General features: G+C 41.1%; 2 protein-coding genes across 2 annotated transcripts in view; one reads left to right on the top strand and one right to left on the bottom strand.

The window, feature by feature from the left end:
- Positions 1–1614, top strand: part of UBXN11 (UBX domain protein 11) — a 96477-nt gene extending 94863 nt beyond the window's left edge. Inside the window, exon 13 of the mRNA XM_063453305.1 lies at positions 1412–1614. Within this exon, the coding sequence (XP_063309375.1) occupies positions 1412–1595 (184 nt within the window). The 3' untranslated portion in view covers positions 1596–1614. The remainder of the gene's footprint in view (positions 1–1411) is intronic.
- Positions 1615–3037: 1423 nt separating this feature from the next.
- SH3BGRL3 (SH3 domain binding glutamate rich protein like 3) lies at positions 3038–12929 on the bottom strand. Its single transcript, XM_063453315.1, has 3 exons — positions 12820–12929; positions 4149–4316; positions 3038–3496 (listed from the first exon to the last, which is right to left on the bottom strand). The coding sequence occupies exons 1-3, from the start codon at positions 12862–12864 to the stop codon at positions 3428–3430; spliced, it is 282 nt and encodes a 93-aa protein (XP_063309385.1). The 5' UTR covers positions 12865–12929; the 3' UTR covers positions 3038–3427.
- Positions 12930–13182: the final 253 nt, after the last annotated feature.

The following is a 13182-nucleotide window of genomic DNA, read 5'->3' as shown; positions in this document are numbered from 1 at the left end:
AATCATCTCAAGAATGCAATAATTTGGAGGGAAAGTCAGCCTCTGAAATATCAGATAAAGAGTCTTCCCATTCTCTATTTGTTGAATGTCTAGGATGCTTTCGGGACCTATATTGTTTCATACTCTGGTTCACCACCATCTGAATTCACTTAATAATTTCTTAAGGAGTTTCCTGCAGCTTCTGAGAGACATGAGGCACAACGTTTCTTTCTATCCAATGCCTTAGTATCACATGCTGCACATTTGTGCGGTCTCGGAACTAGGGGCACACACTTTGTTGCACCGTGTTCCAACGAGGCAGTGGGAACGCCGATGGGCATCCACCTTACCTAAGCAGCAGCTGGGTCTGGGAGTATTATAGACGCCAACCGCTGCACACTCATTCTGATATCACATGACCTTTGTGGGCCAATCTGAGTCCTTCTTATTCCTTTAAAACCTAATATAACTACTTTACAGTGCCCAGTCATGGTTTACATAGAACGGCTGGGTTTAATATTAATATAGAAAAGTACAGGACAGGTAGGAGTCAGGGAAACAGAATCTAAGGTCCGGTGCTAAGTTTTATTTTTTATTTCTATTTGTTTACCGATTATTTGTTTTGTTTTAAGTTCTGAGTGTTGGGTGCCAAACTATCCTGACTATCACAGGGCCATGGACCCTACAGCATTAAGTCAACAAATAGTGAATTGTGAGGCAAAGATAAAGGAACTTGACCACCACGTGGATCAGTTCGCTTCTGCATTGAAATGCATGACCTTGCTGGCACATACTGCCCATCCACAGTAAACAACTGTAGCAGTGTCCAGTGCCCCATCCATTGCCAACTCCCAGATTTAGTAGTGATTCCCATAAGTGTAGGGGCTTCCTCAGTCAGGTAGAGTATCACTTTGAGACATCTTTCTGCTTCTTTTCCTTCTGTTGTAGCTAAAATTGGATACATAATGAACCAACTGCCTGGTAAGGATCTAGCATGGGCCAACCCCTAATGGGAGAGCAAGAGGACTATAGCTTATGACTAATTTGTTAGTGAGTTTTATTGTATTATAATTACAGGTTTACTTTTCTAATTATGATTAAATAGATTAAACCAGTGAATGAGCTACCTTCATAATTAAATGAGAATAACATTGAGAAACTAACAGACTATATCAAAGTAACAATCTTTATTTGTTCTTCATTGTCAACATTGGCAGTAGCATCTGCACTGCAATCACATCTGAAATTTTGTTTTGATTTATGGTGCAGCAGTAAAAAGAGCACTCCCATTTAAATAAGATGCAATGTATTATAAGTGTTAAGGAAGAATGAAGTTTTGTGACTTCCTTAACACTTTTAAAATAAGAATTCTGTTGAGTGGTGGAGATATTTTTGCATACCTATTGAGATAACATTTCCACTTCTCTTACAGGTCATCTCACGTCAACTCCTATGAAATTGTCAGCCGCTTTCCTCACAGAGTATATGATGATGAGTCTTCCACCCTAAAACAACTTGGTCTTGTCCCCAATGCTTTCCTGATGCTGCGTGCCAAGGGTTCAGAGTTATCAGGAGTTCAAAACACTCCAGGCACAAATGCATACTCCCAGACTTAAATAAACTGTATATCTAGAAGTATTTGCAAACTTGTGAATTTAGATAAAGCTCATTTTATATTAGAACTACTTCTGTGTTAAAAATTCTTCCTTTCTTATCTGTGTGTGTGTGTGAGAATATATATATATATATTCAGACGCAAAAGAATCCATGTTTAAAATGTAATGAGGCAAAAAAGTGATTCTTCATTTAGCTAATTTGCATATGCCCACCCAGATTCCTTTGCAATAGTAACATCACTGCAGATTTGTGATTTCTGTGGGAAAAGCAAGTCTTATGGCTTGACGGATGTGCAGAATATTGTGTAGCATTGTAATATATATATATATATATATATATAAATAGAAAATGGGGCTGCACTCACTGTCTTCAAACAAAATAGTGTGATCGACGTTTCTGTCCATTGCTGGGACTTTCTTCATTCTGAGTATATTGAGATTTACTTTAAACATTGTTTAGTAAAAAAAAATTCTATTCTAATTTAGTACAAAAAGGCCTCAATTTTTTTAGCCATGACTTTGTCAGTTGCTTAAAGGGACACTATAGTCACCAGAACAATTACAGCTTTATGTAGCTGTCACTGCAGGCTTTCTGCTGTAAACACTGCCTTTTCAGAGACATTGCTGCGTATGGACGCCTTAAAAGGACCACTATAACTCAATGAAGTGGTCTTGGTGCCGGGTACCTCTAGTGTTAACCCTGCAGCTGTAAACATAGCAGTTTCAGAGAAACTGCTATGTTTACACTGTGGGTTGATCCAGCCTCTAGTGGCTGTCTCATTGACAGCTGCTAGAGGCGCTTCTTACTGTGAAAGTCACAATAAGAAGACGCTGACGTCCATAGGAAAGCATTGAAAAATGCTTTCTTATAGACTGTTTGAATGCGCGCGCTGTTCTTGCCGTGCATGCGCATTCGGCGCTGATGTCGGCAGGGTGGAGAGTTCCCCAGCGCTGAGGGAGTCCGGCGCTGCAGAAAGGTAAGTGTTTAACCCCTTCAGCCCAAGCGGGAGGAGTTTGTTTTCCTGGCACTATAGTGGTCCTTTAAAAGGGACTGGGATGTCACTCAGATGACCATATACAAGGTTAGCACTGACGTTCAGCGTCTTCAAGGAGGTTCTTAACTTTCCCCATAGAGATGCATTGATTCAATGCATCGCTATGAGGAGATGCGGATTGGCCAGGGCAGCGTTTGGCTCTGCCACCCACCCTGGCTCCTTGGCTGAGATCATCAGAATTGACAATCTCAGCCAATTCAAAGCTTTAATAAGAAAGCACTGGATTGGCCTAGATTATAAATTCTGATGCTGTCAGCCAAGGAGGCGGATTAGGGGCAAGTTTTACGTTTTTTAACACTACAGGGTCAGGAATACACTTCATACCCTGTAGTGTTCCTTTAACATAACCAACATTATAATAACCATCCACAATCAAGTTCAATAAAGTCATGTGAACAGCTAATTTATTGATCGGCTGGAAGACGTTCACACTTCCTCTTTGGCAGAAGACACATGGAAAGAATTCACATTAATGAAAGCAATGCATATAGAAAACACTTAGTTACCAGCAGGGAAATAATGTAACATTGCACAGTAATAAGGGGTCTCCTTGCTTCCAGTATCCCAGGAATGAACGAAAGAAAGAAAATGTTTAATCTTCAGGAATGTGATTATGGTAAATAATGATAGATTATGGAATGATGCAAGGCAAAAAAAAATCCTCACAGATTTTTCTAGTAAACCTGGCCAAAACAAAAAGGGGGCAATAGTCTGTGGTTTTAAGGAAGAACAAGAGCATTGTGTCAAAGCTTGGGACAGCGTTCTGAGACGTGTGGATTAATCCTCAAGCTTCAGAAACTTGTTCACAATTCCATCTTCTGCAGCAGCAGCAAGCTCTTCATAGCCCTAGTGAAAAGTGTAGGAAGAAAATCACAGAAGAGAAATTACATTTTTCTTCATTTACAGGGCATGCAAAAAGTGTACCTGTTACAGTATACACAAGTTAGGTTTTAATTAAAGGCATGACAATTTAATTTATACATTTCTAGAAAATATATAGATTTTAATTTAAAACTAACATTTTGCTGATAGAAAAGTTTCCAAACTATTTATCTATGAAAATTCACATAGACATGAATAATGACTTTTGTAGATAAATCACTTGGAAATTTTTCTAACATAATAATTTGGAAAACTTACCACATTGAAGCAGATTTTTTGGGATTATATTTACAAAACAGTATAAGCATCCTGCTGTCAAATAGGATTAATTCATAACCAGGCAACAACATTTGTCTTATGGTTTTACATGTAAACAGTCACAAAACACAACCCACAAACAATGCAAAAGCCTATGGTTGAATAGAGTGAGAGGAACTAGGTCAATCCTGCTGGTGGGAAATGGTTCTGTTTAATACATTTGCAATGAATACAGACTACATAGGGTAGCACAGTTTTGCTATATAAAAAGGTCTCAAAGGCCAATATTGGACAAGGGGTATTGGATAATGTTTTAAGACAAAATCCCAGAACAATAACATTGTCGGTCTTCTCTTACCCCACAGTAGTCGTCTCCATTGAAGATCTGGGGTGGAAGTGCTTTTGGGTCCCCAGCCTTTTCCCTCATTTGTTCTCGTAAATTGTTGTCCACAGATATGTCAACCGTCTCATACTTAATGCCCTTACTGTCCATGATCCGCATAGACTCACATTGCTTGGACTTTGTCTAGGGTTTCAAGAAAACAGTTCAAAGATAACAGTACTCACAAGCATATGCTATATTAACAAAAAATCCCAAAAGGAATTCTTCACTATTTAAATGTAAATAAATAAACCAAAAAAATTAAACTTTGGTCAAAGGGACAAATAGAATGTTTTGGAGATCAACCCAATAGGGAAGCAGCAGAAAAAAAAAAAAGTATTTTCTGGCTATTAATGGCAGCATCACTTATGGGTAGCTCTGCCCCCAACTAGATCAGGACAGGATCAACCCTCCCCTCCCCCCCCCCCAAAAAAAAGAGGAAATAGACTGGAGGCATAAAAGGTCCCTCCTCCTTCCATACCTCAGTCTTTATTCCTGTCCTTAACCAGACAGACAGGTTACATTTAAAACATAATTTTCTTTTCTTTATTGGCCACCTTCCCATGTGTACCATGGGTCTCCCAGGTACAGTTCAGCCTCGCTGTGCCTGAAGGACCCAATAAACAACCTGCATGAGCAGGACTAACTGGGTCAGATTCAAACTAGTGATTTGAATTTAGTTTAAGGATTAACTTACAATATGCTGAGGACTAGGCTCCATTGTACTTGGAAGCCTTATATTACTCTACCTACAGAACCTAGAAGCTACTGGGAGATAGACCTCTTTATATGGGAAAAACTTCCTTCTATTTCTACCTTTCCTTAGTTTGTGTACTCACAGGTTCGTGTATTTCCTTAGTTCGGGGGTTTTAACTTGTTCCCTTGTGGGTAAGCCTTGCAATCTGGTAAGTGATTCCCTGTTCGTTCATCTCTTTAAGCCGCACAAACGCTGCGGCGTTTGTTTCCTTTCAAGGGATTCCCTGGCTAACTTCAGTTCATTTATAGTCTGTTCTCATGAATTGGCGCGAATTGTCATAGGAAAAATGCGCGAACGATCCGCACAGGCTCAAACTTTACTTAAAGATACAGGTTTACATTCGGTTCAAGTGACAAGTGCTTTCTGTCTCTCTGAAAATATATGTCAGTGCTGCCAGTTGTATTTTCATTGATGCCTTAAGGTAAGAATGGATCCTCTGTCTCCCATTTTCATTAATATTCATAGTAAATAATATATTTTACTTCAAACAAATTTATCCTTACGATTTGTATTCGTTTTATATTTGTCTTCTCCCTCTGCCTCCCACCACTCAGGTTCAAATAACCATAGGCAAGCCAAAGTTTCTTAATTTATAAGGGGGGGGAAAAAAGAGTGTCATATGGTCCCCATAGTTACTTACATGGCCCTTCTTATTTTGCAGCCCAAACATGTGCGAGGATAGATCCCCCAGGAAACACAAGGAAAAAATCTAAACGCTGCTTGGCCTGCAATAAAACTGCTCTCGAGGGTAAAAACCTATGCCTCACCTGTATGACAGAAGTGGCAGACATTCATCCCAGGAAGTGTTCTCCTCCCAAGCCATAGCAGAAGGCTTCAAGGCTTCTACTAAAAACACCACCTCCAAAAACCTTCAAAGAGCTGAACCCACTTCTCCCTCATCGGAGTCTGAGCTGGAATCCTTTGAGGATCTTTCTGACAAAGAGGAGGAGAATACGGAGTATGGCCCTAAATCCTTAGACTCCAAATGTGTTGAAAAATGTATTTTCCTTATAGGAAAACTGCCTCTGATTCCCCAGATATTGAGAGAGAAAAAAAAAGAAAGAAAGAAAGGTGATTGCCATTATCCAAATCTGGCCCAGGAGACCCTGGTATTCCCTTCTTCTGAAAATGTCTCTGACCCATCCTTGGTTGCTTCCAATCTCCCCAGACCTTCTAATCCAAGGTCTAGCAACTCACCCCAACCCATCCAGTTGGAACCTGGCTGTTGAAATGAGATCCCTCCTTAAGCAGGGCCTGTCCGAAGCAGTGAATGACAGCTCCTGAAGGCAAGGAAACAGTTTACGTCTTCCTGCTACTACAGAATTTGGGAAATCTTTTTTTTAAAAATGGGCAGTGGTGAAGTCCTTTGATGGTCAACACCCTACTCGCCTCCATATTCTGGATTTTCTACAGGCAGGCCTGGACAGAGGTCTCAGCTTAAGCACGTTGAAGGTGCAGTCCTCAGCTCTGTCTGCCCTTTGTAATACCTCATGAGCATCTCACCCTCTCATCTCAAGGTTCTTTAAGGCAACATTACACTTACGCCCTCCAACCTGGAACTCCGCTCCTCCATGGGATTTACCATTGGTCCTAAATGCTCTAAATGAATATCCCTATGCACCACTGCAGGACATCTCTATTCAACACCTCACTCATAAAACGGTTTTCTTTGTGGCGATCTCCACGGTCAAGAGAATTTCGGAACTCCAGGCATTCTCTAGTATTAAGTCACACACTCTTGTATTTCATGATCGAGTGGTCCTGAGACCTAGTGAAGACTTCCTTCCTAAAGTCGTATCTAGATTTCATCTACTCCAGGAGGTAGTTCTACCTTCCTTCTGTACTTCTCCGTCTTCTCCCCAGGAAAAGCGATACCGTGAACTCAATGTGAGAGATCTTATAATCAAGTACCCGTCGGTTACTTCTGTTTTCAGAAAGACCAACAAATTGTTTGTCTTTCCTTCTGGCCTTTGTAAGGGTGAAGCGGCCTCTTCCTCTACCTTACGGAGATGGATAGCTACTGTCATAGACTCCTACCTGCGGTATAAGCAGACTCCTCCAGCCAGAATCAGTGCTCACTCCACCAGGTCCCTGGCTACGTCTTGGGCTAATTGGGCAGAGGTTCCTCCTGATGACATCTGCAAGGGAGCTACTTGGTCCATTCCTACAACCTTCATTAAGCACTACAAACTGGACTTTCATTCTATGACTACTTCCATGGCAAAGGAGTCTTGTCAGCTGTTGCAGCTCATCAGAGTCTTGTGTCAATTCTATTTAAATTCCCCTCCAAAAAGGTTATTTTGCTTGGGTATTACCCATAAGTGATGCTGCCATGATTAGCCAGGAATATGGAAAATTAAATACTCACCCAGTAATTTTCTCTTTCCTGGCTATTTATCATGGCAGCACAAGTCACTCACCCTTCTTTCTTTTTAACTGGACTGAGGTATGGAAGGAGGCGAGACCTTTTATGCCTCCAGTCTATTTCTCTTTTTTAATATTGGTTGATCCTATCCTGATCTGGTTAGGGGCGGAGCTACCCATAAGTGCTGCTGCCGCCATGATAAATAGCTAGGAAAAGAAAATTGCTAGGTAAGTATGCAATTTAATTTTCCATATTTTAAGAAGACCAATACAATACTACTCACAAAATGCTAATTTGGTTATCTCAGCCATATTTGCATTTCCTTGCAGCTGAAATGCAATGGATTCAACTCCATTGATACAACTTCCCTGATACAGACGCAGGGGGATTCCAGGTTTAACCCTGAGCCATCCAAATTCTACACCCTACTATGTAACAATACCACAAACATAAAAATCACCACTGCTGCAATGGAATCCATTAGAAAACTACTTGAACCAATTTGTCTCAATGAGTTTTTAATTCAGTTGATATGGGAGAAGTTAACCACGTGAATTATCCACATTTGAGAAAAGTAAGCTTTTGAGATTAATAATTATACCTCACTGTATCTGAAACAATAAAAGATTTCTCCTCCCAGGGAGAGCAGAGCTGTTGAATATGCACGCTTGCACCACAAGCTAAACAGTGAATAGGGCTGTGCTTAAACTGATCACAGCTGCTGTTTGTCTTTTCAAGGAGCAACAGAAAGCACCCTATGTTTTTTATGGATAAAATACTTATTCCATTTTAGAGGAAATTCTGTAATAAAAGATGCTCCCATGTATTTTTAACATTAAAATAAGGCATTAACCGGTTTATGCAGTCATGCAGTGCAAGACTTTAACACCCAGTGACACTGACAGTCATGCAGTAAAGCAGGGCTCGACAAATCCTGCCTTAGCTAAATGGCAGACAAATACAGGCACCAGGGCGAAACTTCTAGTCGCCATGGTGACCAGGGGACTGGGATTTGTGAGCCCTTTAGTTAAAGCGGGCGGCCGGGCAAACAATGGAGCCCTGGGAAGCATGGTAGCTGGTCGCTTGTCCGCCCTGGGGAGCATGGTAGCAATGATCTTCCTGCAGCTCCTCTCCGCTTCCTTGTGCTGTAATAGGACGTCATTCCGGCCCTGGCATTACTACAGGAAGCAGAGAGGAGCTGCAGGTAGATTACTGCTCCCTCAAACGCAGGAAGAGATAGCAGCCCAACTGGACCCCAAGGAAAGTTCCACTCGGCAATCCCAAAGACGGAGAGGCTGGTTGAATTAAAATGAAAAAAAATGTGTGTGCCTGCCCCCTCTGTTTACACGAGAGGTTTTTACTCACCTTTTTTTTCCCACGCCGTGCCGGTTTCGCCTCAATAGCTGAGATCATCAATCTTTATGATCTCAGCTAAGCCAATGCTTTCCCATAGGAAAGCATTGGGAGGATATTGTGCATGTTGTCTATGGGTAATATAGGTGCTGCACACTTTGCAGTACTGGCATGACTCTAGTGGCTGTCCAGGGGGCAGGGAGACCTAAATCCAGGGCCGCCCGCATCCAGAAAAAAAAAAAAAAAAGTTCCACCCAAAGGCTTATAAAAGCCTTGCCCCGCAATTAGGCTCAGAGCACTCTGATTGGTTGGTTTAAGCCATACAATCAGAGTGCTCTGACAGGTAAATGAAGAGACAGACAAGCAAGTCTCTAAATTTACCTGTCACAGCACTCTGATTGGTTGGCTTGAAATTCAACCAGAGTGCTCTGTGTCATTTTACACAGCATGGGTAAATTCCAAAGAACTTTCCCACGCTGTGTAAAATGACTAGCACTCTGATTGGTTGAATTCCAAGTCAACCAGAGTGTTCTGAGTCAAATTGCAGGGCGTGGGAATGCTTTATAAGCCTTTGCCCTCCCTGCGGAGCTCAGTCTGGCCCGTGCCCTTGCTGGGTGAAGATAGATTTATTTTTTTAGCGTCAGGTTTTTTTCTTATTCGTTGGATTTTTTTTGGCGCTCGGGTTTATTTTTTACAAGTTCGACGGGTATTATGGTTTTTATTTGGCCTTTTTGGAGCTGAAAAATTAAGATTTTATCCTTTAGGGCCCCCACCTGCCGCTCAGGGGTGGGGGCTGAGGGGGAGGACAATAGGTCCCCCCTCATTATCCTTTAGGGCCTCCACCCGCCGCTCAGGGGTGTGGGCCGGGGGGGGGAGGACAATAGGCCCCCCCAACCATTATCCATTAGGGCCGTGGTGGAGGCACTAGTGTTTTTTTTAACAGTGAGACTATTTAGTAGACATGCCCCTACTTATATGGTGGTATAGCAAGTAGGGGCATTTAGGAGATTTCAATCTCCCTTATGCTATTATGGGGGTCATACTGACCCCCGCATAGTGAGGGAGGACATGGGGGGCTTAGGAAGTGGCAGGGAGCACTGCTCCCTGCCGCTTCTATCTTTACATTTTACAAGGAGGGAGCTGCGAGCCTGTAGCTCCCTCCTTGTAATAAACTGAATGATCACTGATATTCAGTGTGTGTTTGTTCGTCTGACATTTCTATTCATTCGTCTTTCTGACGAATGAATAGATGAAATTCCTGTTCGCATGCACTAATGTTTAACTAGGCATGCGTGGGAATTTCACAGTGCTATCTACTGTGGGCAGATGACGTGTCCCACAGGGCCTTCATCTACCCACCCAAAGATGGCAGCGCCCAGGACCTAGGTCCAGGTAGAAAATAAAGATTTAAAAATAAAAAAACAGGTAATATGGGTGGCTTAGGAGCATTTGGGGATGACTAGGGGGTCAACAAGATGTAGTGGATTCGGGAGGGGAGTTGAAAAAAAAACAAAAAAACTGGATTCAGCCATGACAGTGCCGCTTTTAGTGCTTTTGGGGTGTGGAGTGGTTAATTAATAAAAGGTAAGTGTTTTAAGGGCTTAGGAAATATTTGTGCAAATTTTGGACCAAGACTTTCCGTTTAAAAAGTTTAGGCAGTAAATAACTTGAAGCTTTAGTATATTCTCTAGAGGTCTGAAAATGAATCTTAGAGCAGAAAGCATCCTGAAAGTCAGTCAGATTTAACTTCCTAAAATAAAAAACAAACCTGTTTCCGTTAACCTCCTGTTAACTTACCGTATATACTCGAGTATAAGCCTTTTTGTGCTGAAAAACCCCAACTCGGCTTATACTCGAGTCAATAGTCTGTATTATGGCAATTTGCATTGCCATAATACAGACTGGGGTCTGTGGGGGCTGCAGAGCTGTAACTTACCTTTCCTGCAGCTCCTGTCAGCTCCCTCCTCCTCCGCGCCGTCCGTTCAGCACCTCGGTCAGCTCCCAGTGTAAATCTCGCGAGAGCCGCGGCTCTCGAGAGACTTACAGTGTGAGCTGACAGAAGAGCTGAATGGACGGCGCGGAGGAGGAGAGAGCTGACAGGAGCTGCAGGAAAGGTAAGTTACAGCTCTGCCAGCCCCCCTCAACTGCCAATGCCACTGGACCACCAGGGAAGGAGAGCCCCCCTCCCTGCCATATATCAAGCAGGGAGGGGGGGACGAAAAAAAATATATAATAATAATAAAATTAAAAAAATTAAATTAAATAAAAAATAATAAGAAGAAATAATAATAAAAAAATATGGAAATAATTAAAAAAAAATAAAAAATTGCCCACCCCCCACCAAAGCTCTGCAACACACATACACACACTGCACACAAACACGCTGCATTCATACGCAGACGCTGCACTCATAATACACACACTGTAAATAAATATGCAATTAATTGAATTAAAAAATTTTTTTAACCCCTTAAGGACCAAACTTCTGGAATAAAATGGAATCATGACATGTCACACATGTCATGTGTCCTTAAGGGGTTAAACAAAAAAAAATAAAAATACATTGGATGGAGAGAAATAGATATCTCTTTTAGCAGGATAATGCACCCTGCCACCTGCAAAAATTGTTCAGGAGTGGTTTGATGAACATGGCCTCCCAATTCTCTGGATTTCAATCCGATTGAGCATCTGTGGGATGTGCTGGAACAACCAGTCCGATCCATGAAGGTTGTACCTCAGAATTTGCAGGATGTAAAGGATATGCTGCTAGTGTCTTGGTGCACAGGACACAATTAGCGGTCATATGGAGTCTATGCCTGGACACAGCAGACCTGTTCTGGCAGCACAAGGGTGAGTTACACTATACTTATTACCGGTTATGTGTTAAATGTATGTATGTATGTATATATATATATATATATATGTATATATATATATATATATATATATATATATATATATATATATATATATATTTATTTATTTATTTATTTATTTTGTAATATTATATTGTACCCTATAGTAACAATGCAATGTTTGTCTGGGACATACATGAAAATGAGAGAAGTCTCAATGTATGCTTCCTGGTAAAATATTTTATAAATAAATAATATAAGTCAGGCAGGTGGTTTTAAGGTTATGGCTGATCAGTGTATATGAAATGCCTTTTGCCGCATGTATATGTAAAATACACTAATCTACTAGTAAGCTAGTGTGTAACACCTAGCCCTGAGCTCACCTGCCAAAGACTACCTGGAATTGTGGTACCATAAGTCTTGCAGAGTGTATGGTGGCATAACAATGAAAATCTTACATAAGAATTTAAATGAGGAAACACACACAAAAGAATATAGATGTGGGAAGTAACTTTTCCTCCAAAATGGATTTGCTTGTGGAGGATGGTTGCAATTCCCTTTACTGCCTCAATCATTCTGGAAACCTGTGTTCACAACAGTTGGCACAAAGAGAGGAAACACCCACATAAAAGGGGCATACTGCCAAAAAAAACCTAAAAGCTTTGCAAGCAAAGGTGAAAACAGACTGTGTATTTTAAGTGTTTACATATAAAATATTATGAAATAATAGATTTGCAAAGAAGTTCTCTTTTAGGTTCGAATCCCTCTTACCGAAAATAAACTTACACAAAATCCACTCTGTCGCAGACAGGTATCTTACCACAAGCCAATATGCCTGTACATAGGCAGATTAGCTTCGAGTGTTTTACGAGCACAAGTTGCAGCATGTACACACATGCACCAGGATATGGAGTGCCTGATGTATGACCCTCCAACAATCAAGAAGTATTCATGTAAAACGCAGGCAGCAGGAAATAAAAGCTGCAAACTAATACAATCACACAGTAAACATTGTTTATAGCAACTCCCATACAAAGGTAAAGGGATGTACATAGCGCACAATAGCATGCATTGCTCTCAGGAAAATAAAACAGACATATATATATATATATATATATATATATATATATATATATACATAACTAGAACGTTACCATGACACTAATCAATGCCAATCAGAATGTCAGAACCTTTATAAGCAGTGTGCACAGTACGATCACTCACAATGTCCATAAACAGCATCATACCCATACGGTTTATACTTCTATACTTAATGACGTAACTTATTCGCGCTAATAAGTGCTGGTTTTAACTCACCTCCCGGGACCCGGTCACCGAAGTGATGAAAATCGTCACCACCATCCTGAATTTCGAGATACTGGCGTGGAATGGGGATTTCCGGCCTCTCCCCGCCACGTGACCGCCAGCAGACCAATCAGAGGCCAATCCTATCAATTGATTTTCAGTCCATCGATCTACATATCCCATATGATGCGCTCCGCTACCATGTTAGCTGTGGGCAAAGTCCCGTTATTTTCGCAAGGGAGAGAGGGCTGTAGTATAGACATAAAACAGTCAATTATACACCAATGTGCAATATAAGCGGATTTGAAGAAAAAAAGGTCTCAATTTCTGCTGTAGTCACATAGCTTAGCTTTTTTTCTATACATGTCACCATTT

Source organism: Pelobates fuscus, chromosome 1 (assembly GCF_036172605.1).
Source record: "Pelobates fuscus isolate aPelFus1 chromosome 1, aPelFus1.pri, whole genome shotgun sequence".
Taxonomy (NCBI): domain Eukaryota; kingdom Metazoa; phylum Chordata; class Amphibia; order Anura; family Pelobatidae; genus Pelobates; species Pelobates fuscus.
This window is presented reverse-complemented; position numbering and strand designations above follow the sequence as displayed.